The sequence below is a fragment of the Phascolarctos cinereus genome, unplaced genomic scaffold, assembly GCF_003287225.1.
Source record: "Phascolarctos cinereus isolate Bilbo 61053 unplaced genomic scaffold, phaCin_HiC Scaffold_4;HRSCAF=312, whole genome shotgun sequence".
Classification (NCBI taxonomy): Eukaryota; Metazoa; Chordata; class Mammalia; order Diprotodontia; family Phascolarctidae; genus Phascolarctos; species Phascolarctos cinereus.
Window position 1 is genome coordinate 712,524,122 of NW_027555847.1, and position 27,129 is coordinate 712,551,250.

The 27,129-nt window shown below is 44.5% G+C and overlaps 2 protein-coding genes across 2 annotated transcripts in view; one reads left to right on the forward strand and one right to left on the reverse strand.

Annotated features, from left to right (window-relative positions):
- The window catches only part of LOC110215301 (sodium-dependent serotonin transporter-like), a 51,863-nt gene extending 34,719 nt beyond the window's left edge, over window positions 1-17,144 (reverse strand). The window contains exon 1 of the mRNA XM_020996668.2: window positions 16,941-17,144. Within this exon, the coding sequence (XP_020852327.2) occupies window positions 16,941-17,144 (204 nt within the window). The remainder of the gene's footprint in view (window positions 1-16,940) is intronic.
- Window positions 17,042-27,129, forward strand: part of SGSM1 (small G protein signaling modulator 1) — a 115,790-nt gene continuing 105,702 nt past the window's right edge. The window contains 2 exon segments of the mRNA XM_078154392.1: window positions 17,042-17,161; window positions 17,279-17,322. Coding sequence (XP_078010518.1) covers window positions 17,143-17,161; window positions 17,279-17,322 — 63 coding nt within the window. The 5' untranslated portion in view covers window positions 17,042-17,142.

The following is a 27,129-nucleotide window of genomic DNA, read 5'->3' on the forward strand; positions in this document are numbered from 1 at the left end:
GGAGAGAATTTGGAACTCAAAATTTTAAAAAGTGAACATTAATTTTTACATGTAATCAGGAAACGTTTAATGAAATAAGTAAAAATATATTAAAAATAAATAGCACTGGCTCTGGATCCAGAGGACCTGTGTTCAAATCTGGATTCTGATATTACTACCTGTGTGACTTTGGGTGAGACATTTAACCTCTAAAGATTTCCTTTTTCCCTTCTGTAATATAAGAGGATTGGATTCAGTGGTCCAGAGGTCCTTCCAGTTCTAGATTTATAAAATACAGAAGATTTCAATCAAATCAAGGACATAGGATTCTCTCTGTACTAAGACTGGCTCTGCCCTAAGTGGGGAGAATAGCAAACCGTACTTATCTTTGGTAGGGAGTTTTAAAAGCCATAACTTAAAAACCTTCAGAGTCAAGCATAGTCTGCTTCCAGAGGGGCCATTTGAAGGTGGGTGATGCTCTGGATCATGAAGGAGATGACCTGAAAAGGGAAGGGTTGACAGATAAGAGGAGGGCTGTGTTCATAAGTCCATATTTATGAAAAGGAGCCTTAAATTCCTAAGTCCTTGAGAGCTGTGTGGCTTCAGGGCTGTCATTTCATTCCCTGAACTTTCTTGTAAGATGGTAGCAGCCAAAAACCACAACCTTGAAAGAGAGCAAGATATTATAACAACAACAATAGCAACTACTACTACTACTACTACTACTACTACTACTACTACTACTACTACTACTACTACTTTTGTTCAATCATTTCCAACTCTCCCTAATGCCATTTGGGTTTTTTTTTTGGCAAAGATACTGGAGTAGTTTTCCATTTATTTCTTCAGCTCATTTTACAGATGTGGAAACTGAGGCAAGTCGGGTTAAGTGACTTGCCCAGGATCACACAATGAGGAAGTGTCTGAGGTCAGATTGAACTTGAGAAGATGAGTCCTCTTGATTCTGTCCAATACTCTATCCACTGTGCCATATAGCTGTTCTGGTAACTAGCATTTATCTAACACCTTATAGTTTGCAAAGTGCTGTACATATATGATCACATTTGATTCTCACAATGATGGTTGCTATTATTATTAAGATATTACACCTGACTTGGAATCAGTTGAACCTGGGTTGAAATACTGCCTCAGACACTTAGTGGTTATATGACCTTAGCCAAGTCACTGAAAATCCTTGTATCATAGTTTTCTCATCTTCAAAAAAGAGGAGTTTCCAAAGTTGATGACTCTTTCCTCTTTTAAAATAAGAAGGCCATTCCTAGGATCCTAGGATTTAGAATTGGAAAGAACATTAGAGGTCATCTAAACCAACCCTTTATTTTTAGAAATCAGGTTGTTGTTTGTCTTTGTTCTCAGATGATATCATGACATACGAGTGAATTGGATTTAAGTGAGGGAGGGCTGTGTAAGGTCACCAGTCTCATTTTCTCCTTCAGAGCCATCTGGGTTCAGCGGCAAGATATAGCTTAGGACTACAGGAGATGGCGCCTCAGAGATAAGGAAACTGAAATACATAGAGAGGGAGAGTTATATTTTAAAAGATACCTAGCGAGGCAGCTAGGTGGTGCTGAGGATAGAGTATTGGCTCTGGTGTCAGGAGGACCTGAGTTCAAATCTCAGCCTCAGACACTTACTAACCATGTAACCCTGGGTAAGTCACTTAACCCTGATTGCCAGAGAGAGAAGGAGGGAAGGAGGGAGGGAGGGAGAGAGAGAGAGAGAGAGAGAGAGAGAGAGAGAGAGAGAGAGAGAGAGAGAGAGAGAGAGAGAGAGAGAGAGAGAAAGTAGCTGAGCTAGGATTTGAACCTAGATGTCTTCAAATTTGGGGCTCTTTTTTTAATTAGATCAACACCTACCCTGAGCTGAAGCTCAGGCTTTATGTCCAGGGTGGCATGTATTCGGGGAGCATTTGTGCTCTAGCATTCAGTGGAGAACTCTCAAGCCATTTGCCCCCAGCCACCTCCCAAGCCAGTAGTAGGGCCCTCTTGAGGAGCAGCTTTGTCTCTCAATGCTAGCCCCTTAGATGGTCCCAGAGGGCAGAACTGGGAATAGTGGGTAAAAATTGTAAAGTCAGATTTCAGCTCCAGTAGGGAAAACCTTCCTAAGGATGACAGCTATTAGAAAAAGGAAACAGTTGGGTTGGAGAGATCCTGGGTTCCTCCTCACTAAAGGCCTTCAGGCAAAGATGAAACGAGCCCTGTCTGGGATGTTGTACAAAGCTTTCTTGTTCAGGTCCCAGTTGTACCAGATTGTTCCTAAGGTTCCCTGCTCCTGTGAGGTTCTTTGATTCTATGAGCTCATGGAAGTCATAGACTGACTCTGAGGGATGCTTCCAGCCTCTTGACAGAGAAGTGGTCTCCTACAGGGGAAGAATGGGGCGCACATTTGCAGGCATAGCCAAGATGTTTGCTTTATTTGGCTTAAATGTGCTGGTTTGTTATATGGGAATTCTGCTGGAGGGAGAGTCATTGGAAAATGACAATGACTTATAGAAAAGAATATCAATAAGACCTTTTTTTAAAGAAGGGGAAGCGGTTATGTATTTCACTAGGTACACAAGTCATTTCCCCGTGTCATGAGTGCACTTCTTCTTCATCATCTTTTAGAATCTTTAGTTTTCTTCAAAGCTCAGCTTAAATACCTTCTTCTACATGAAGCCCTCCCTGATCTCCCTAGCTCTTAGCTCCTTCCTCCTAATGACTTGATTTTGATCTGATATATGTTTCATATCGGCTTATGTGTCTCCTCAGGTCTAATGCTCCTCGTTCCTTATTTGGGCAACGACTGTCTGGTTTTTTGTCTTTGCACTCCCAGTATCTAACACTGTGCTTGTTATACATAAATAATAAATAAATGCTTATTAAATGCTTGTTTGGTGAACTGTCAATTGGGTGAATGACTTGAGAGGAGTCAGAAGCACAGGTGACCAATGGCAGTATTTCACACAAAGTTGTTAAGGACGAGACTGAAGTGATGATGTCTTTATAACCTCTTTGCTTATTCCTCCAGAGAAGCTGCAGGGGCCACAGGTCTGTGTTCAGCTCCTGAGCCAGGTTTGCCAATTCCCATTCTCATCTGTAATTAAGAGGAGCTACTGAAAAGGTCAGAATGGGGAAACTTAGCTGGCAAGGGATCTGATTAGGGTTTCCATGGTAACACAGCATAAGCCATTTTCAGTCATCCCCGTCCCCATGCTGTGAACACCCATGCAGTGGTATCATTTATTGTCAGGCCTAGAGCTCCAAACGTAGATTGATGCCTTTGCTAAGATTCACCTACTGAGAGATTTCTGTCAATAGATACATGGAGAATGCTGTACTGGATTCATTTGTTCCCTATTACTCATTTAATCAGTTAAATAAGCATTTATCAAGCACCTACTATGTGCCAGGCACTGTGCCAAGTATTGGCACATAAATGAAACAATCTCTCCTTTCATTTATTTATTTATTTATTTATTCATTCATTCATTTATTTATTTATTTATTTATTTATTCATTCATTCATTCATTCATTCACTCATTCATTTATTTATTTATTTATTTATTTATTTGTTTATTTAATTATTTATTTATTCATTCATTCTTTTTTAAGGCAGTTGGGGTTAAGTGACTTGCCCAGGGTCACACAGCTGGTAAGTGTCAAGTGTTTGGTCTGAGACTGGATTTGAACTCAGGCACTCCTGACTTCAGGGCCAGTGTTCTATCCACTGTGCCACCTAGCTGCCCCTAATCTCTCCTTTTAAAGGGCTTTAATTCGATCTGGGAGATGCATGTGTATATGTGTGTGTGTGTGTGTGTATGTGTGTGTATATGTGCATATGTATGTATGTATATATGTGTGTATGCACATACATGCATACATATATTTATTTACTTACCATTTATTTGTTTATTAGTATACTACTACTAATAATAATAATATAATAATAGTAGCATGCTAATAATAACAGTATACTAATAATAATAATAATGGGGCAGCTAGGTGGCACAGTGGATAGAGCGCCAGGCCTGGAGTTAGGAAGACCTGAGTTCATGTCCAGCTTCAGACATTCACTAGCTGTGTGACCCTGGTCAGGCCACAACCCTGTTCATCTCAGTTTCCTCATCTGTAAAATGAACTGGAGAAGGAGAGGTCAAACCACTCCAGTAACTTTGCCAAGAAAACCTCAAAAGGAGTCATGAAGAGTTGGACATAACTGAAACAACTAAACAAAACTACACAAAATATATAGCTAGGCAGCTAGGTGGTACAGAGGATAGAGTGCTGAGTCTGGAGTCAGGAAGACCCAAGTTCAAATCCAACCTCAGGTATTTTGTAGCCCTGAAACTGGACAAACCACTTAACCTCTGCCTCCCTCAGTTTCCTTAATTGTAAAATAGGGATAATAATAGGTTGTTGGGAGGATCGAGTGAGATGCGATTTGTAAAGCACTCGGCACATCCCGGGTGCTTTGTAAATGTTTGTTTCCCTTCTTCTTACAATGTATGCAAAATCAATAGGGATTATTAGAGGGTGTCCTTAACAGCTGGGGAAATCTTGAAATGCCTTTGGTAGGAGATAAGAGTTTGAGTTGGGTGCTAAAGGAAAAGAGGGAGTCTCTTTAAGGAAAATAAGGATTCTGGTTTTTCTCAAATCTAGGATTCTAGAGGCAGAGGTGAGGAGGGAATGCATTCCAGGCATAGGGTACAAAGTATCCTAATGCTGGAGAGGTAGATTAGAGTCAGATGAGGAACGTCTTTAAATGCCAAATGTAGGAATTTTATTTGATCCTAGAGGTAATAGGGAATTATTGGAGCTTTATGAGTGGGGGGTGGGGGTGACATGATCAAACCTTGCTTAGGTAAATAGGCAACTGTCAGGTTGTAATGCCTGGAGAATTTTCACCCACAGCCTGACAAAAGACTCAATTCCTTTTACTTCAAGTAGGCCTGATGCCAGTTAGCAAAATGACTGAAAAGAGACCTGAGTAATTTAAGGACTTTCTTAATAGTCTCCTGAAATCTTGTCAGTGTGCCTGTCTGGAGCTGGCCATGGTTCTGCAACCTTCGCCATCTAGGACTGTGGAATAAGAGACCGAGGATGTTAATGATGAGAAAATGCAGTTTTAGAAGGGCCGTGGAAAGACAGGCATGTTAACTCACTGCTGGTAAAGGTATGATTGGGCCTGACTGTTGTGGAATACAGTGTGAAAATAAGCAAGACAAGTAAATGAAAGTGTTCATGCTCTTCGCTCTCACTTATTGAAGTAATTGACATCAAGGAAAGACTTAGAGGTACAATAACATTGACAGGATCACAGATTTAGATACAGAGGGGACCTTGGAGGCCATTTAGTCTAACTACCTGATTATACAGTCAACAAGCATTTATTAAGCATTTACTATATGCCTTTTCAAGAGGAGGGAAGTGAGACCTGGAGAGAAGAAGTAAAAGGGAAGGGAATGGTTTACATGAAGAACAACGTGAGAATCGGGGTCGTCCAAGTTTTATTGCTATTCACAGAGTGACGCAGAGGACAAATGTCCATGAGGAATAGTACGGTTGTGTGGCCCCCACTGCCCACAGTCCCCAGAGGTAGCACATGGGTGATGTCTGGGACATGCAGTGGGATGTACACTCTGGTCAAAGGCTCAGTCCTGCTTGGGGTTCATGCTTTTGTAGAGCCTTTAGACAACAAGCTGAAGTAATAATAATAGGAGATTTCTAAGTCACCAGGGGGGTTGGGCAGTGGGGTAATATAGACCAACGAAATGAAGGTTAAGGGTCAGGACACCAGGAGATAAACTTTAACTGTTGCATCACAAGCAAGTGGATGGGGCCAGCTCCTGGTCTCCAGGCTGTGAAGCCTTAATATAATATAATATATATATATATATATGTATACACGTTGTAAGCTGTCCTGGGGTCTTGGATCAAATCTGACCAACCTGGTTTTCAGTGGCCCAATAGAAGTGACCCTAGAATATGCTGCTTCAGGGAAGGAATTATTTCATTTTTAACTTTGCTTCCCCAATTTTTAGTTAGTCCGGTGTCTGGTACAGGTAATGAGTAGGATTGTTGACTGATTTCTCAAAGTCACAAAGGTTGGAAGTGAGAAAGGTGGGACTTTTTCTTTGGGGTGCTGACTCCCAAACCACAGTTTTCTCCACTGTACTGTGCTCTTCATAGCATCACTGGAGACAAAAAGTCTGGGGGAACCAAACATGTGGCAAATAACTAGGGGACAGCTTAACAAACAGAAGTCTACATAATGGAATCTGGCTGGGTAGTAAGGAAGGAATAACATAAATTCTGAGAAACATGGGGAGACTTGTATGCACTGTTGAAGAAAGATTTAGAAAACAACAGTCAAAATCACTGCAAATATCCACATAGAAAGTCTGCAAAACTGGTCAATTAGAATGGTCAATATCAGTTCTATATTGTCAGAGTTCATTCTCTAACTACAGTGTCTTCCCTTTCCTTTTGATCCTGTCTGTAGCTTGCTTTGCATGTATTTGTTTGCATGTTGCTCCGTTCCCCTCCCCCATTAGATTGTCCTTGAGGACAGAGACTATCCTTTGCCTCTTTTTGTATTCCCAGTGCTTAGGACACTGCCTGGCACATAGCAGGTGCTTAATGAATATTCATTGAATTGAAAAGTTAAAGGACATACACCCTCTTTCAATTAACAATTGATACACCAATTATTTGAGGGAAAAGAATGGGGAAAAGCATTTATTAAGCACTCACTATTTGCCTGGCACTGTGCTAAGTACTGGGGACACAAAATTAATCATTTATTTATTTATTTGTTTGTTTGCTTATTCATTCATTTATTTATTTATTTATTTGTTTGTTTGTTTGTTTGTTTGTTTGCTTTTAGGCAATTGGGGTTAAGTGACTTGCCCAGGGTCACACAGCTACTAAGTGTCAAGTGTTTGGTCTGAGGCCGCTTTTGAACTCAGGTCTTCCTGACTTCTGACACTCTTCCCACTGTGCTACCTAGCTGCTTCAAATATAAAATGGGAGCCAATCCCTGTCCTCTAGGAGCTTACACTCTAATACAGGGAGACAATAGGATGATGGGGACAGTTTTGGTTTGGAAAGTTATAGGAACTGTTAGCGGAGGAATAGATTGACACATGCTTTCCAGTAACAAGATTGATTTGAGTATGTTTCAGAATGGGAAGGTTGAGGGAGTGGGGGACAGAAGGGATGGACGTGGTAGCAAGAAGCCTGGCTAGAAGATGACTAGAGAGGAAAGTGAAAGAGACTAGAGGCAGCCGTGTAGACATAGTGGCCCCATGAGGCACTCACCGATCTGAAGAGCAGGGGCCCAGGATGGATGTTCCTGAACTGAAAGGCTTAAGTCCCACCGGTCCAGTTCACCAAGGCAGCTGGCAAAAACAATGGCTATGGAGTAAAGTAATGTTATTTATACGAGAGTTAATTTGGGTGTTTCTTGGGAAGTGGCTTTGATGTCAAATCGAGATGTATCAATACTTTTTAAAGGAGCTTTTAAATGCCCCCAGAGGTTAATTTCATTTTCAGATTGGGAGGGAGAGAGGGAAAGGAAACTAGGGAGCCCTGATCCTGCTAATGGCTAATGGCTGCCTGAATGTGGAAATAAAATGAAAGGCCACGACATGGCCACAGGAACTGGCTAATGTTTGGAACTCATTGCCATAGCAATCTTTCAATTATTCCATTCTTCACCAATGTAACCTTGTCCTCCCCACCCCCTCCTCGTTCCCTCTGCTGGGTAGGATCCAATGGGAAGAACTGTACTTAAAGTTGAGAGATCCAGGTCTGACTTCCAGCTCTGGAGCTTAGGGGCTGTGGGACCCCAGGGAAGACATTCAAACTCTCTGAGTTGCAGGTTCCTCAGCCAGGCAGTAAGGACACTCATACCTGTAGCACCTGCCTCAGAGAGCTTTTGGGAGGAAAGCGCTTTGCAAACCTTAATGAGCTGCAGAAATGGGAGCAGCTGTGGTTGATGTTGTAATAAGTCCACTTGGTATGGCAAGACTTCTCCCAAACGTGAAAAAATGAACATTGAATTTGGAGTGAGAGGTTATTATTGAGTTCTTTTTCAGTCATGTCCGACTCTTCATGACCTCATCTAGGATTTTCTTGGCAGAGATACTGCAGTGGTTTGCCATTTCCTTGTCCAGCTCATTTTATAGATGAGGAAACTGTGGCAAACAGGGTAAAGTGACTTGCTCAGGGTCACACAGCTGTTAAGTGTCTGAGGCTGGATTTAAACTCAGGAAGAGTAGTCTTCCTGACTCCAGGCTCAGCATTCTATCCACTGTGGTACCACCTGGCTACCCTGAGGTCTTCAAATGCAGAAGACCTGAGCTCAAATCCCAGCTCCGTTACTTACTTGCTGTGAGATTGGGCAACTCACTCAGCCTCTCTAGGCCTCAGTTTCCTCCTCTGTAAAATAAAGGCATTGGACTAGATGGGCACTTAAGGCACCTTTTAGCTCTAACCCTATGAACATCTGTGTCTGTAATAATAATTGCTGACATTTGTATAGAGCTTTATAGTTTACTAAGTGGTTTATATAGAACATCTGATTTAATCCTGGAAACAACCCTGTGAGGTAGGTAGACTTCTGTCTGGCAGAAAAATAATTAACATTTCTGTAGGGATTTAAGGTTTGCAAAACAACTCATGCATCATCTTTACATTCCTGTGGGCACCTACTGGTACTACTGTTTCCCCTACTTACAGATAGGAAACTGAGGCTGAAGTGAGATCACTTACCCAGCATCACAACTACTGTCAGATGTAGGATTCACACTCAGGGCTTCCTGACTCCAAGTTCCACATGCTGACCACAACACCTGCTACCTTGATGTCAGGAAAAGCTTCCTAGCAAAGTGTCCCAAATGGGCAGCCTGGGGAGGCAGTAGTTTCCCTGTCATTAGAGGTCTCTGAGCAGAGTCTATAGATCACTCATTGGGCATGATATGGTGGGAAGTCCTTTCAGGTCTAGGATGAACTAGACAGCTGCTGAGGGAGGTCCCTTCCAATTCTCAAACTCTGTGATTCTGTGCATCTGGAGGCCACAAGTGAATATCCCCATTTTGCAGTTGAAGAAACTGAGATTCAGAGGTGAACTGATTTGTTTATTGTCATGTATCTAATAAGTGTCAGAGAAATATTTGAACCCAGCTCTTCCTGATTCCAAGTTTGACTGTCTGATATGCCACACTGCCTGTCCATGTACAATGCTGATGCCCCATATCCTACAGTAGGAAGAGCTCTGAACTTGGAGACAGGGAACTTAGGCACCAATTCTGTCAGTTAACATCCTTGTGATATTGGGGAAGTCATTACTTCTATGAACTTCAGCATTTTATATAAAAAGGGGATGATAATAGTTAATGTTTATATAGCACTTTAAAATTTGCAAAGTTCTTTACAAATATTGTCTCATTTGATCCTAACATCACCCCAGGGAGGCAAGTGCTACTATTATCCCCATTTTACAGATGAGGAAATGGAGGCAGGCAGCGAGGTTAAGTGACTTGGCTAGGGTCACACAGCTAAGAAGTATCTGGGGCTGGATTTGAACTCAGGTCTTCCTGAGTTCAGTCCATTATTCTACCTCCTGTGTATCATTCATACCATTCACACCTCCTACATCATGGGGATTGGTCACCAGGAAAACGCTGTGGACATTGAGAATATCAGTCAGAAGTAAGCTATTGTAGCTAAGGGAAGCTGTGTGCCCTTCTTTATCCTCCCAGGTGCCCAGCCTCCCAGAGATGACCCTGGAACCAGTTTGTACTGTTAACCTAGATCAATTTGTCACAAGTTATTGGAATAAGCCGCGGTTAGGGAGGACAGTATGATTGCTGTCTTCAAGGATCCAAAGGGTTGAATTACAGAAGAGAGATAAGATGTCTCATAGGACCACAAACTGAGAGTTGGACTGAGAGGTGAGAGGATCCTAGGAACCTGCACTGACTGCTGGAAGGGTCTCCGGAGACCCTCTAGTGCAGCACCTTCCTTTTAGAGATGAGGGAACTGAAGTCCAGAGATACCCCAGACTCGTCCAAGGTCATACGTACAATCAGATCTGGGATTTAAGGTCAGACCTATATCCTACTCCAAATCCCCCTTTCCTTCCAGGATACCATACCCTTCTGCTTGTCTCAAGGGGGCATTTTAGGCTGGATCTTGGGGGAAAACACTTTCTAATCACAAGAGTTGCCTGAAAGTGGAATGAATTGCCCTAGGAGATAGTGAGTTCTCCATCACTGGAGGTTTTCAAGCAAAGGCTCTGGGACCTTGCAGAGGGGATGCCCACCCAGGCTGGGATTGGACTAAGTGCTGCTGAGGTCTCTTCCAACTCTGGAATTCTGGGATTGTGCTGTGAAATGGATTTCTAGCAATCCCAGGAGCTAGAGCCTAATCCCACCGATGAGCAGGGCAGGGGAGGGCAGCCAGGAGATTCCACTAGAATCACAGGCAGGCAGGAAGGCAGTGGCAAGACTGTCTCCACAGCCTCTGGAGCAGTGATAAGGCAGAGGAGTCCCAAGCTTTGCCAAGAGCAACAGAATTTCTTTTTCCAAGTTATGTTGACTTTTAGCAGGCAAACACTGTCTCTAGGAGGCTGGCAGTGGAGATAAAAGCTACTTTTATAAAGGCTTTCTTGGGGCACGGAAAATCTGGCTGAAGCAGATAGGGAAGGCAGAAGGGGCTTTAGAATGGATCCCAAGGGGAGCGTGTCAGAAGGTGCTGGGGGTGGGAAAGGGGCTACTTCTGTTTGTGAGGAGGCACATGAGGATGCTTATGTCTACAGTGGAGTCTCTTCACCTGTGGGAGTCTGAGCAAGTGTGCTCTCAGTGGAGGAGCAAAAGAGTACAGAGGAAGGACCACTGGACCATCGCTGATGTCATACCTAGTTCTGACACTCATAAACTGTGTGGCCTTGGTAAGTCACTTTACTCTTCTTGTGAATAAAATGAGGGGGCACTACCAGGTGATCTCTGAGGCCCTTTCTAGTCCTATCATTCTATGCTATATGATGTAAGTTCCTTCCCAGCTCTGACATCCCCTGTTCTGAGGCCCCTCCCAGCTCTGACATCCCCTGTTCTGAGGCCCCTCCCAATTCTGACACGCCCTGTTCTAAAGCCCCTCCCAGCTCTGTCTTCCAAGTCTAAGGACCCTCCCAGCTCTGACATACCCTGTTCTAAGGCCCCTCCCAGCCCTGACATTGTGATTCTATGTCATCACTTCTTTGATCTGAACCTCAGTTTTCTTCTCTATAAAATTATGGGCTTGGACCACATCACGTACATAGTCCCTATGAGCTCTAAATCTATGATCATGTGACTTTTACTGTCTTAGAAAGATGCTGAAAATCTTGTGCCCTTTATGGTCCTCTGTTGGCTTTGGAAGCCATCAAATGCAACAGCACCTCCTTCTGTCTAATAGTGGGTACTGCAATTTCAATGAGGCAGATTTGTTCCTCCTCAAGGCAACTGGGTGATCTTAGAGGTCATTATGTAGAACCTACTTTCCCTTTACAGATGAATAAATTCAGTCTCAGAGAGGTTAGCAACTCATCCAAAGTACCAAAAAAACTTAGTGGCAGAGGACAGATTTGAACTCAGGTCCTGTGACTCTAGGTTCAAGTTGCTCTATTCCACCAAACCTGTGCAGCTGACCCACAGAAAGACTCGATCAATGGCTCCATGCAAATGACAACTTCTACATTGTTTTCTTAGGGAGGAAATTATACAATGTCAGCATGTACCATTATAAAACATGCACAGACACATGCATGCCTGAAATACATGTATGTATATACACACATATAAGCATTAATTAGGTGCCTTCTATCTTGCTCAGTTCTCAGGATATAGAGACAAAAATGAAATAAGCCTCTGTCCTCAAGGAGCTACTGAGAAGATAGATATAACATGGGGGCAGATATGTAATCTATGATGCTAGGAGGAGGAAGAGGGAAAGAGGAGAAGGAGAAGAAGAGGTAGAGGAGGAGGGGAAGAAGAGGAAGAAGAGGGAAGAGGAAGAGGGGAAGAAGAGGAAGTGGCAGTATTGACAAGACTCAGAGAATGAGAGGCAGCTAGGTGGTGCAGTGGATAGAACACTGGCCCTGGAGTCAGGAGGACTTGAGTTTGAATCCAGTCTCAGATCAGACATTTGATACTTACTAGCTGTGTGACCCTGGGCAAGTCACTTAACCCCAATTGCCTTGACAATAAATAAATAAATAAATAAACCCTCCAACAAAACAAAAAAAGACTCAGAGAGTGAGGAAAAGAAGGAAAGGGGGTTAGGAAACAGGGAGTGAGTCCCTGACCTTACCTTGAAACAAACTAGGGATTTTAAGAGGTGGCATCTGGAGGTGGCACATCTCCATCTATAGGGAGACTCTTTTTTACTTGCACTCCTCACTGGTTCTGCTCCATAGCAGTGAGGAATATCTTTGGCTTCAGCGCGTTTCCTATAAGCACTCAGGTAAACAGGCAGCTGGGAGCTAGATGGCACCATAGTGCCCCGGATCTGGAGTCAGGAAGACCTGAGTTCAAATTTGTGCTCAGACACTTACTAGTTGTGTGACCCTGGGCAAGTCACTTCACCCTGTTGGCCTCAGTTTCCTCATCTGTAAAATGAGCTGGAGAAGGAAATGGCAAACCACTCCAGTATCTCTGCCGAGAAAATGCTCAATGGGATCATGAAGAGTTGGACAGGACTGGAACTGAATAACAGCAAAAATAGGCAGCTGACAGTATCTAGTATCTCCAGTATTTATCACAGTGATATATCACATGGTGAGTATTTAACAAATTCTTAGTGATTAAATTTATCTTTAAGGAAGAGAGGGATTCTGTGAGATGGAGATGAGGAAGGGAGGATTATGGGCATGGGAGATAGCCAGTGCAAAGGCATGAGGATGGGAGATGGGTGTTGTCTTTGAGGAACAGAGGAAAAGCACCTGAATGGCAAAGTGCACAAAACTGGAAAGGTAGGCTCAGGTGAGGTTGTGAAGGGTTTTAAAAACCCCAAAGGGAGTTTGTATGATATCCTAGAGATAATAAGAAGCCCCTGAAGTTAATTGAATGCAGGAATGTCATAGTCAAATCTGTGTTTAAGGAAAAACTTGGACAGCTGTGAGGGGGATGGATTGAAAGGTGGAGAGAGTTGAGGCACAGAAGACAATTAGAAGGCTATTGTAAGAGTCTAGGCAAGACGTGATGAGGATCTGAACTAATGTGGTGTGTGTGTGTGTGTGTGTGTGTGTGTGTGTGTATGTGTGAGAGAGAGGAGAGAGGAGAGAGAGAGAGAGAGAGAGAGAGAGAGAGAGAGAGAGAGAGAGAGAGAGAGAGAGAGAGAGAGAGAGAGAAAAGGCATCAAACTCAACAGGTATTATGGAGGTAAAAATGAAGACATTTAGTAACTGATTAGATTGGTAGTGGTGAGCATAAGGAGTCAAAGGTAACGCTCAGATTATGACTGGAAGGATGTGATGCCCATGACTATGATAGGGAAATTTGGAAGAGGAGAGGAATTGGGAGGATAATGAGTTGTGTTTTAGACATATTGAGTTTGAGACGCTCAAGTTTAAGATCACTAAAAGTGATTTCCCCTTTCTTTGAACTCCCATGATTAGGAGCAACAACTCCAGTTCATCTGGCTCTTAGCATACACTGGTCATGGACTGGTTGAGCCAATCTCTGTTGAATAGCTATGGATCTCACTGAAGAAGCCTTGTAGTGTTCTGGGGCTTGGTAAAGTTACCATGGTGTCATCTCCAAATCGGAACAAACTTTCTTTCCACTGGAACTCTGTGCTGTACCTCTGCCACAACAGTGATGGAGAGCCTCCCTGTTTTATATTTCACTGGATGCTGGTACTTAAAGGGTCATCGAACCAATCTATCCATACTTGCAAACAAGGAACTTGGAAAACCAGTAGCTTCAGCACCCAAAAGGATCCTTTATATTTATAGGACTGTAAACCTAAAGCTAGAAGGGGCTTCAGGGATCATCTAGTCCACCCTCCCTTCCCCCCCTCTTATTTTACAGAGGAGGAAATTGAGGCCCAGAGAGGTTAAGTGAGTTTTTCTAGGTTATACAAAAAATAAATGATTGGATTCAGATTCAAATCTGGGCCTTTGATTCTAAATTGAGTGTACTACTCTGCGTAAGTCCTTTGGTCTTAGAATCATTGGCTTTACAGTCAGACAAGACCTTAGAGTGACCTGCCTCATGTCAAACAGTTAGTAAGTGTCAGAGTCAGGATTTGAACCCAGGTCTTCTTGACTCCAAGTCTAATCTAGAGCTGTAAGGGACCTATGTTAGTCATCAAGTCCAACCTTCTCATTTTGCAGATAAGGAAACTGAGGCTCAGAGACTTGCCTAGGGTCACATGATGAATAAATGTCAAAGGCAAGACTTGAACCCAGACCTTCTTTACCCAATGTCCACTATGCTATCTCTTATAATACAATGACTCTTTTTTGTTTAACCTTGTGTCAGAGATGGTTCTGGGTATGAATAATGTTATTCTATGAGGTTGTCAATCTTTGGAGTGGACAGCTCAGGAGGCTGATGTCAATTCCTCACTTGTAAGCATGCTGGCCATAATGTATAACAGCAACAGCAACCACAGCTACATTTCAACATGACTGAACCTCAGGGTTGGAAGAATCCTCAGTGGCCATCAAGTGTAGTCCCAACCTGAACAAGAATCTCTCCTCCCGCATCTGCAATAAGGTGCCATCTCAGTGGCACTGTGGAAACTGAGGTTCAGGATGTTGAAGCCATTTGCCCAAAGTCACTAAGCTAGCAGGTCCTAGATCCTGAGCTCGAGCCCACATCTTCTGGCTTCAGATCTTTCCATTGAACTCTGCTGGATCCAGACAAAGAAAAAAAAAGAATCCATTAAGAGAAAGGAAAAACAAATTGTTTTAGTACCTCAACATTATCTGGAAACCGTTTAAAACCTACCACTCTTTCTACAGCCTTGACTAGAGCATACCTCTCTCTCTTTAATTGATCATAGGTTTTAGAGCTGCAAGTATGAACTAGTCAAGTCTAAATTCCAAGCTTGTTAACTAATTGGTGACTTTGGCTCTCAGAATAGTCCTCTGGCATGGGCAAGAATTGCAGCCTCATTCCCATGTCACAAAAGAAGAAGGAACCATACCAAAAGGCAGCTGAACTTGGTCAAGTGCAATGAGTAATCTTGGCTCAGAAGAAGAAAGGCTGACCCAACATTCCTCCTCTTGGTAGAGCAGTGGGGGCTTACGGGAGCAGAATGCTGCACACATTATCAGACATGAGTGCTTTGCTTCGCTGTTTCTTAGGTACAAAAAGTCAGAATTGGGGGAGTTAGAGATGTGCATATCAAGGAACAACTGATGTAAAAACCACAGTAAAAGACATCAATACAAAAAGATGGCTGAGAGATGAATGAGAGATGAACGTGTCCATTGACACAGGACAAACTCCTCTTTTCTAGTCCAGTGTTTCCTCCTCTTGAGCTAAACTGTTCACTTGCTCAAGTGACTTCCTGGGCTCTCCATGCTTGGCCTTTCCTAATTTTCCAGGGTTTTTTTCATCTATAAAATTGGGAAGAAATGGGTTCCCATTTCTATAGTGCTTAAAGTCCACAAAGCATTTGTCTCATAAGGACCCCTCCCCTGTATTCTCACCTAAGTCAATATTTACTAATCACCCACAATTTAATGGAACTTTCCCTTGAGAAGCCAGAGACTGGAGCTGTTTCTGTCACCAGCCCTCAAATTCCAAAACAGCTCTCCCTCTTCCCAGCTTCCTTTTAGGCGTGGTCTTTCCCCAATTGAATATAAGCTCCTTGAGGGCAAGGACTGTGTTTTTACTTGTATTTGTATTCCCAGTGTCTGGTATACAGTAAGCACTTAATAAATGTGTTGTTCCAAAAGGGGAAAAATCTCCTTTGTTCCCAACCCTCCTCATCCTCTAGGGCAGGAGTTCTTAATCTGAGGTCTATGGACTCCCAAGAAGTTTGTGGATAGATTTCAGGATGTCTATGAAATTGGATGGGAAAAAATCCATCTTTATTTCAATATACTTGGTTTCCTTCCTAACCCTACGTATTTTATTTTATGTATTTAGAAACATGATTCTGAGAAGAGGTCCCTGTGCTTTCTCAGGCTGCCAAAGGAATCTGAGACACAAGGTTAAGGACCCTCGATCTAGGGATCCAGAGTGAGGGCTAGGCCCTTCTCAGGGGCCAAGTCAACAGTGAGCCTTTGATGATGATGATGATGATGATGGTGATGACAATGATAGCTAGTACATACAGATTTAAGATTTGCAAAGCCCTTTGCAAATATTAGCTCACTGGGGCATCACAAGAATGGGGGGGGAGGTAGGTGCTATTATTATCTCCATTTTACAGATGAGGAAACTGAGGCAAACAGAGGTCAAGTGACTTGCTAGGATCACACAGCTGGTACCTGTCTGAGGTTTGATTTGAATTCTCGTCTTCCCTGGGCTCCATCTACTGTGTGCCCCATGGGGTCGAGAAAGGTTACACAACTTGTCCAAGGTCACATAGCTAATAAATATCAGAGCAGGAAGATGTGGGTTCAAATTCCAAATCAGTTACTAGCTGTGTGACCCAGGGCACGTTACATGTTTTTTGGGCGGCAGTTTTTCACACTGAAATGAAGGAGTTGGATGGGATGGGCTCTCAGATCCATTACAGCTCTAAATCTATGAGCCTAGGACTCTTGGGCCTCAGTTTCTGCATCTGTAAAATGGGTTAGTCTCCATGGTTTCTAAGGTCCCTCCCACTTCTAAATCTGAGATCTTACTGTCCTCAGACTAGACTTCTCAAAGGACCACTGAAACCCAGAGCTCTGCGCCAGCTAGCCCGCCCCCTTTTCCAGAACCGGGAGCTCCTTTAAGAAAGGGGCGGGGTACCGGGGCCCCAGCTGCTGCCCAGGGCCTGACGTCGCACGGACGCCGACCAGCGGTCATTTTGCGCCCTCCCTCCGCGCTCCAGGCTCCGCCCGCGCCTCCACCACTGCTGCCGGAGCTGCTGCAGCAGACCAGGCGGTGGAAGCTGGAGCCGCTGTTCCCGGGAGCCACCCCAGGAGAAGAGACAGACAGAGACAGAGACGCCATGGCTACTGCACCAGCAGGTACGGAAGGCAGGCAGGAGAGAAGGACGCATCGGGGGAGGGCAGCCTCCCACCCCCCGCGCCCCAGGCTCCCCAAATCCCCCCTAACCGAGCCCCCTCCTTCCTTTCGCCCCACAGAGGCTGAGACTCGTCAGAGGCTGCTGCGCACGGTCAAGAAGGAGGTAGCTACCGAGGGACCCCTGGTGAAGGGCGGGGGGAGGTTGCTGCCAGATGTGAGAACAGGAGGGGGCTGCAGCTGGATGGTGATTTATTTGGGGCGGGGGAGAAGGTGAGGGCCTAAGAGGGCTACTGCAGGTGCCGAGGCACATCTGGATGCAGGTTTGTTTATTTGGAGGTGGGAGGCAGGGAAAGAGAAGAGGGGCCGGTGCTCCAGGTAACAGCACCTTGGGGTGCTGGGAAAGAGCGTCTGCTTCTCCGTTTACAGGGGCAAGGGGCCTGAGCTGGGGCTGCATCTGCTTGGGGATGGGGGTGCAGTCCCCTACTGTGTGTGGGTAGAGCTACTGTCATCCGGTGGGGAGTGGAGGGGTATGCGCGCTGGGGCTTCCATTGCCCTGGCTCACTGATCCAGGGTGCTTTAGGGTGCTGGGTGCTGGCCTTCTGCATCTGGAGATTTTAGAGGGGGTTAGGTCCAGATCACAGGCTTTCCCCAGCCCTCCCCAAACCCTTGGTTCCACCTCTGAGGTCCTTCCACTCCAGCTGTGGGGACTGTTGGGTGAAGAGGATGGTTTCCCAGCTTTTCCCCTTCCTGGATTGGAGGAGAAACCACTGGACAGCAAGCCAGCTGTTTCTCTAATTCCCCCAAGGCCGTGGGTAAGGAGGTGGGCTGTGGCCTTTGACTGTGTCTTCACCTTCCTCTGCTATGTAACCTGGGGGAGGTGTGCAGTTCATCACCCCCTCGGCTGAGGAGGCTGGATTCCCCCCAGGAGGATGTGAATGTGGGCTTTGGTGCACACCAGCTCCCCCCACCATTGGATGAAACCGATCCATACTTTGATTTTTTTTTTTGAGTGTTTCTTTGCCTGGTGAATGCTAATGAGGAGCTTATCTGTCTAAGATCCCTCCTGCATAGGATGCCTCTGCATGGGCTCTCTGTTTGGATGCTAGGTGTGGTCGTAGGGGGAATTGGGGGGGGGAGTAGCAGGCCAGGGGTGATGAGAAAGCTGGAGACATTGGTACCTCCCCTCAGCCCCACGGCATGGCAGTGCAGGCTAGTGCTGCCAGACTGGGGGAGAGATTGGGATCTGGAGAACAGGACCTGTTGCTGGATTTCTTTTCTTCTCCCTTCCCTCCTCCCCTCCCCTGCTGGGAGCTGGGGGCTGGGAAGCTGGAGCAGAGCGACTGGTAATTAAGAACTGGCTCTTAGATCTATTGATTACACAGAGAAAGAATAGTGCATCTAGAGTCAGAACCCCTGGGTTGGAAGCCTTGCCACCCCTCAAATGCTGGGCTGGTCCCTTCAGTCAGAGTCTTAGCCTCCTCATTTGTCAAATTAAAGGGAATGGACCCCTGAGGTCCTTACAGCCTTAGAGTGGACTGGCCCAGTGAAAAGAGAGAATGATTTGAAGTCAAGGGCTTGTGTTCGAATCCTCGCTCTGCCACTAGCAATCTGCAAATCAACCAGCATTTACTAAGTGCCTACTATGTGTCAGGCTCTGGTCTAGGTGCTGGGCATCCAAAGACAAAATCGGAATAGCCTTTGTCTTCAAGGAGCTTATATTCTATGGGGATGGCAACAGTAACCAATAGGTTGGCATAGTCATGGTGACCCTAGATAAGTCACTTCACTTTTTAATCCTCTTGTCAACTCTCTTGGACTGCATTGCAGAGAAGGTATCTCCATTGGTAGGCATGTCCTCATTCTTATTGGGTAGGAGGCATGCATGTATGTGTACACACATGTGTATACATGCATGTATACATGTATGTAGATGAATGCCTTATATCCATCACAGATCCAGTCCCTGTTTCTCATTACCTTCTATGGAGCTAAGCACTGGGGATATAGAGACAAAAACCAAAGTCTGTCTTTGGGGAGTGTACATCCTAATGACAATAATAAATCAACAGGCATTTCTCAAGCACCTGCTATGTACCAGGCACTGTCCTCATCAGGCACTTTTACTTCTTCTAGAAAATAAGATGATTGGACCAGATGGATGGATGGATGAATGAATGAGTGAGTGACTGAGTGAAAAAGCATTTCCCAAGTACTTGCTGTGTTCTGGGCACTGTGCTAAATGGTGGAGATGCAAATACAAGGAAGCAAGACAGTCCCTGCCCTCCAAGAGCTTACAATCCATCAAAGGAAGACAACATTTAAAAGGGAGCTATGGGGAGGGGAGGGAGCATGTGCGGTGGGATGGTGTGGAGACTACCTGGCAATGAGTCTTGATTCCAGGTGAGTCAATGGGAAAGCTCAGCTCTGGAAGCCCAGGGTACCAGAGGTAGAGTCTGGGATAAAGTGGGAAGGGGAAGAGGAGGACACTTACCTCTCTGTATATGATCCTTGGCATTGGAGATACAGTAGCAGAAATGAAATCATCTCTGCCCTTAAGAGAGCTTACATTCTTACAATAGGGAGAAAACATGTATATATAATACATATTATATATATATATAATTCATAGATTATATAATGTATTATATATAATATATATTATATACTATGTATATAGTAGATTATATATAATACATAGAACATACATACATATATGCACACAAAAAACCAAGATAATTTGGGGAGAGGGTACTAGTAACTGGGGAGACTAGGAGAGGCTTTCTTGGAGAATCTAGCACTTGAGCTGATCTTTGAAGGGAACTGGAATTCTCATAAGCAGAGAAGAGGAAGGAGTGCAATCCAGGCATGAGGGACAGCCAGGGCAAAGGCATGGTGATGGGAGATGGAGATGGAGTGCAGTGCGTGAGGAACAGCAAACAGGCCAGTTTAGACCAAAGACTGCATAAAGAGGGATGATGTAGAATGAGGCTGTAGAGGTAGCTTGGAACCAGAACAATGGCCCTGGAGTCAGGAGGACCTGAGTTCAAATCTAGCTTCTGATACTTACTAGCTGTGTGACCCTGGGCAAGTCATTTAACCTCGATTGCCTCCAAAAACAAAATTCCAAACAGGAGTTTGCATTTGGTCCTAGAGGTAAGAGAGAACCCCTAGATCTCATTATTGTCTTTGTAACTTTGGTTGGGTCCCTTACTTTCCCTGGGATTCAGTTTCCTCATCTGTCAGTGAAGAAGAATGAAACTCTGTGACCACTAAGGAGTATGGGATTTAGAAACGGAGTTCTTGGGTTCTGACACCAGATATCTGTGTGTCCTTGGGCAAGTCACAGCTTCTCTGGACCTCAGTTTCCTTATTTTTAAAATTGGAGGTTGATCTAGATCATCTCTTAAAATCCCTTGCAGCTTTAAATCTGTGATCTTTTCTCCTCAAAAGAAAAACTTAGCCTAATGCAGAATATAAGTTAGGAAGGGCCAAATGTAGCCTTTGTAGGTTATTCCAGTGAGGCTAAAATTATGGAGTAAGAGTAAGGGCTAGCATTTATATACGGCTTTAAGGTTCACAGAATACTTTACAAATATTATCCCATTTTATCCTGACAACAACCTGGAAGGTAGGTGCTGTTATTGCCCCTATTTTACAGTTGAGAAAACTGAGGCACACAGGAGGAAGTGACTTGCCCAGGATCGCACAGCTAGTAAGTGTCTGAGGCTGGATTTGAACTCAGGTCTTCCCGACTCTAGGTCCTGTGCTCTATCCATTGCACCATTCTGCTAAGGACCTGAGTTATGCCACCTACTACCTGTGACACCTTAGGCAAGGTGCCACCCCCCCAACTCTCAGTATCCCCATTTTTAAATTGAGGAAATTGCACTGGATGTTCTAGAAGGTGCCTTCGAGCTGTAAAATCCTATGACTAAGAATTAACCTTTTCCAAATCCACCAGCATTTGACACCAGTGGGTATAATTAAGGCAGTGATTGGCTGCTAAGCCTGGATGCTCTTTCCAGCTCGGTCTGCGCTGACAGCTCAGATATGAGCTGTTCCCTTTGTCTCTCTCTGTTTTTTCTTTAGTGCTGAAGGAGGCTTCCTGGGAAGGATAGATTCAGAATCCAGAGCCCCACATTTGAACCTGTGTCTGGTTGCAGGGAACAGAGCCTACAGGTGTAAACTGCTTACAGTTCTTAGCGTCAGCTAGCTTGCTGTAGCAGGGAGGCTTTGGAAGCCCATGGATACTGAGTCCTGTATTCAGTGCTAGAGGTTTCTGCCCAAAAGCAAGGGCCTGTGGTCCTAGGAAGGAAGCGGCCATTAGGACGATCATTTTAAAACTGTGTGAGGTCTCAGGAGCCAGGTGGTCCAACATTCTTATTTTTGTTGTTAGTCATGTCTGGCTCATTATGACCCCATTTTGGGGTTTTCTTGGCAGATACTGGGGTAGTTTGCCATTTCCTTCTCCAGCTCATCTTACAGATGAGGAAAGTGAGGCAAACAGGGTGAAGTGACTTGTGTAGGGTCACACAGCTAGTAACTGTCTGAGGCCAGATCTGAACTCAGGAAGATGAGTCTTTCCTATTCCAAACCTAGTGCTCTATCCACTGCACCATCTTATTTTACAGAGGAGGAAACTGAGGCACAGAGAGACAAAGTGACTTGCGCAACATCATACAGGTGGTAAGTAGCAGAGACAGGATTTGAACTCAGGGCCTCTGACTTCAGAGTCATTTGCCTTGCTTAAATCCATGTTACATACAAGTTAAAACATTACCCTGTGATGTCGTTGGAACGAAGAAGGGGAAAAAACCCACCACTGTTTCCATTGTATTGAGTCCTAGGCCAAGGGTTCTTAACCTGGGGTCCATGGGCCTCTTAATTTCAGGGAATCCTTGAACTCAGCTGGGAAAAGGAATTACATCTTCATTTTTACTAGCCTTCACATGAAAGTTGGCATTTTCTCCAATTATTGTAAAACATGATTCTGAGAGGGGGTCCGTGTGTGTCACCAGACAGCCGAAGAGGGGTCTATGGCAGCAAAAAGGTTAAGGACTCCTGGACTGCATGGAATTAGGATGATGTTCTTAGAGCTGAAAGAGCCCTAAGGGAACATGTAACTCAACCCCCTCATTTTTACAGATGAGGAAACTGAGGCAAATAGAGGTGAAATGGCTTGTTCAGGGGTCACCCAGCTAGTAAGTGTCTGAGACAGGATCTGAACCCAGATCTTCCTGACTGTAAATCAGTCTTTTTCCCTCTGCATTGTTCCATGCTGTTTCTCAAGATGAGTCCTGGTCCAAAGTGGAACAATGTCAGAATTCTCTTCTCTCTAAGCTTCTTAGACCTAGGTTTGAGGTCTGATTCCCTCCCCCCCACTCTTTGGAAAATGCCAAGGAAGGGCACTGATCAGGCCCAGATTTCCTCTGGGGGCAGCCCTCTGATCTGTGCTGGATGGATTATGGAGATGAATCAGCCAGCCTTGCCAGGCTTTTGCCTACAGAAACCAGATAATAAAGAGAAAAGTAGAAGCTGGGTCCTGATTTGTTTAGGTGAGGCATGCCCTGGGCAAAATGGGAAATGGACTCTTTCCTTTCTAAATCACTTCTGCTAGACCTCAGTTTCCTCATTTGTAAAGTGGGGATAACATGTCATTCCCCACCATGCATGGGTTTGTGGGCAGTGCTTGGTAAACCTTAAAATACTGTAATCAGCTTGTCGACAAGCATTTATTAAGCAGCTACTATATGCCAGGTACAGTACCAAGCACTGGGGATACAAAGAAAATGTAAAGAATCCTTGCCCTCAGGGAGTTTACATTCTAACAGGGAGACATCATACACATAAATAGGCATAATAATAACAGCATTTATAGAACACTTTTAAGTTTGCAAAATGCTTTACCAATAGTATCTCATTTGATCCTCACAACAACCCTGGAAGGTCATGCTATCATCATCATCATCATCATCATCATCATCATCCCCATTTTACAGATGAGGAAACTGAGGCAGACAGAAGTTCAAATGACTTGCCCAAGGTCACACAGCTAGTAAGGGTGTGAGGCAGGATTTGAACTCGGGTCTTCCTGACTCCAGGTGCACTTCAGTCCCTAGCTGTATGTGTGTATGGTATGTAGAAGATGTATACAAGAGTATTTTGGAGATAACCAATGTAAAGACTGAGTGTCCTTAGTTCCTTCTTATCAATAACAATAATGTCCCTCATTTGTGTAGTCCTTTATAGTTTAGAAACTTTTAAGAGCTTTTGTTTTTATGTCACCTTCACTTTCACCTGTGCCTCTCCCCCATCCAGAGATCCACTGCTTGCAACATAAAGGTAGGTGGGGGAGAGAGGAGGGGAAAGTTCAGCAAAATCCAACCAAGTGCATCTGGCAAGTCTGATAGCATATGCAGTATTTTGCACCCATAGTCCCCCGAATCTACAAAGAAGGGAGGAAAGTGCCTTCTCATATTTCCTCTTCCAGGTTAGGCTTTGGTCATTACAATGATTCTTTTTTATTATAATTATTATTTATAATTTATAAAGCCCTTTACATATATTATCTCATTTGATCCTTACAACAGGCCCATGAGAGAGGTTGGAGGGTATAATATCATTATCCCATACCGCCCCCATTTTATAGATGGCAAGATTGAGGCCTGGGAGATTAGAGGACGTGTTCAGGGTCCTGTAGCTAGTAAGAAGTGGGACCAAGAATTGACCCCTTGTCTTCTGACTCAAGTTCTGTGTCCTTCCCATCGGTAGTTTCTGGTAAGTCATTGTTACATCATTATGAAGTAGTTCAGTTACTACTTGAGTTAATTCAATTAGTTGAATTACTTGTTAGTTAGTTCAATTACTTCTAGAGGATTTGCATTTTAAAAGATCGGTAGGGAGAACTTCCAAAATGTATATAGTTCTGATCGTTGAATTCCGCCCCTCTAGCACTGGAGTCAGAAGAAAAAAATATTGGGAGATGGGATAGAGGGAAGAGAGCTGTGAGAGGTACTGGGTTATCATAGAATGAACACCACCACTTTATAATGACTGGTGAGGGGCTTTAGGACAGGGGATGTCAGAGCTGGGAGGGGCCTTAGAATTCAGAATGTAAGAGAATGGAGGGAACTGGGATCACTGGATCCAGTCCTCTCATTTTAGTTATGAGGAGACAGGCCCAAGCAGTGGAAGTGACTTTGCCAGAGTCATACAGCCCTGTTGATCTGCAGACACAGGCATACCAGGAAGGATGCCATTAAGGCCAGTTTTATTGCCACATTATTCCCATAATCCCACTCTCCTCTGCACAGCCTCCTTGCTTAATTTTGTTTGGGTGATGTTGAGTGAAGGACTATTTTTTTGTTGCTGTGGCAACTGTCCTTAAGCCTTGGGTCACATGCTGCCTATTTGATAAAGGAAGCAGCAGGTCCCTCTGGTGCTTCTGTTGGCCTCGGAGCTGGGAGGTGGGGGAGGGGCCTCCAAGAGGCTGAGATGGGCATGGCCTCTGCTGCGTAGGCTGGGAGCAGGTGGAAAAGTGCAGCATCCCGAGGGGAAGAGGAAACAGTACAGCTCAGAATCAGAGCTATAGCTGCTAAGTCCTGGGAACAGCAGCTGCCTACCAGGGCGTGTTGGACTGTTTTGGCCCACAATTAACTGGGCAGAGCCTTTGAAAGGGAGGGAGAACAGATGTGTGCATGTATGTGTTGGTGTGTATGTGTCTGTGTGTCCTTGTAGTGGGGGTAGGGTGGGGAGGGCAGAGTCTGGCCAAGCTAAGTAGGTCACAGAAAACCTGGTGTCTGTTGCTAGAGTGGTCTCTGACACTATAGGGACCGAGTGTACCTGGATAGGTGTTTCCACCCACATCCCTTGCATTTCAACTGCTACGTGTTCTAAAGCCTGAACAGCACCAAAGACTCCACCAGGACAGGAGAGCTTAACCTGGCTCAATGAATATGGATGGGGAGAAAGACATCTTTATTTTCACAAACTTCTAACTGAAATTTAATATTTCCTTCTATTAAGAATGTAGGCACCGTCGCTTTAATCTGAGAACAGATCCATGGGCAGCCTGCCAAAGGGGTCCATGGCACACAAAGGAACCCCTCCCTAGACCAAGGGCACAATCCAAGCAGTGGAAGGACAAGCAGGATGTGGAGCTGGGAGCCCATGAAATAGAATCCTTGCTCTGCTATTTACTGGCACTGGGGTCTTGGCCTGGTTATTTCCCTTCTCTGGACCTCAGTTTCCTCATCTGTAAGATGTCTAATACAAGCTTGTCGAGGCCAGGGACTGGATCATTTTTGTCTTTGAATTCCTGGCACATGGCACTGTGCCTTGTACAGTTGCTGCTGTTCAGTCATTTTTCAGTTGGGTCCGACTCTTTATGGCCCCCTTTGGAGTTTTCTTGACCAAGATAGTGTAGTGGTTTGCCATTTCCTTTTCCACCTTATTTTATAGATGAGGAAACTGAGGCAAATACGGTGAAATGACTTGCCCAAGGTCACACAGCTAGTAAGTGTCTGAGGCTAGATTTGAACTCGGGAAGATGAGTCTTCCTGACTTCAGCCCTGGTACTCTAGAACAGGAATTAATGGATACTCATCAGATTGAGTTGGATCAAAATTAGAGGCTGGGTGCTTTCCAAGGTTCTTCCTTGGAAGAACATCTCTGAGTCTGTGGCAATAGAAGGTGGATGGGTGATGAATGAGGCAAGTGCCTTTGGGGAAACTGACCCTTGTGAAGGTCAATAGGAAGCCTGGAGCCTTGGTACCACTTCAGTCTTTGGGAGATTAACCTAATGATACCTTTCCCAGCTTGCCTTGGGTCTAGTAGAGGGTATTGATGCTTTCTTTAAGGTGCCAGGTTGCCTGAATGGGACTGACAGAGCTGGAGGCTGTTGGATTGCTAAACTGCCTCACTCTTTCCTCCCCAGTGGCTCTTAGGTATTCCCAGTGGACAGGAGTGTGACCAGCTGCAGTTAATCTCTGCTTGACTTGGTGGTTTTCACTGAGAATTCCCCCTACCTCCACCATCCATGCCTGCCCAAGTGTGACAGAAACTTTTTCATAAGTTCCAGCTTATCAGAGGAGATTGCTCGCAAGTCACAGATTTACAGCTAGAAAGAGGAAACTTAAAAATCATCAAGTTCATTTCTTGAGGAGAGACTGGGGCCTTGAAGGACATCATTTATTTTGGTTTGCTTTTTGGTGAGGCAATTGGAGTTAAATGACTTGCCCAGGGTCACACAGCTAGTAAATGTCAAGTGTCTGAAGCTGGATTTGAACTCAGTTCCTCCTGACTCCAAGGCCAGAGCTCTATCCACTGTGCTACCTAGCTGCCTCAGAACATCAGTTTTGAAAGGGACAGTGGGAGTCGAGGAAGGTGCAGACATGAGGTGGTGTGGAGTTCTGGTGTTATAGTCAGGAAGACCTGAGTTCAAATCCATCCTAGACATTTACTAGCTGAGTGACCCTGGGCAAGTCAGTCACTAACCTCTGCCTGCCTCAGTTTCCTCAACTGTAAAATGGGGATGGAAATAGCACCCATTTCACAGGATCAAGTGAGATAACATATTTGAAATGCTTCGTAAACCTTAAAAGGGATATTTAAATGTTAACTACCCTTAACCTGAATTTCTGAGGGTCCGTGAACTTGGATGGAAAAAAATTACGTCTTTGTTTTCACCATTTGGTTCCATTTTTAATCTTTTGTGTTTTATTTTGTGCATTCAAAAACATTCTTCTGAGAACAGCTTCATAGGCTTTTTCTGGACTATTGAAATGGTCCACAACACAATGAAAGGTTAAGAACCTCTAGTCTAAAGCATGTAGGAGAGTCATAATAAGATCATAGATTTAGAGAGGTGGAAGGGTCCTACCTAATTCAACCCCCAGTTTTTAGCAGAGGAGGAAATCGAGGCCCAGAGATATTAAGTGTCTGGTCCATGGTCACATAAAGATGGTGGCAG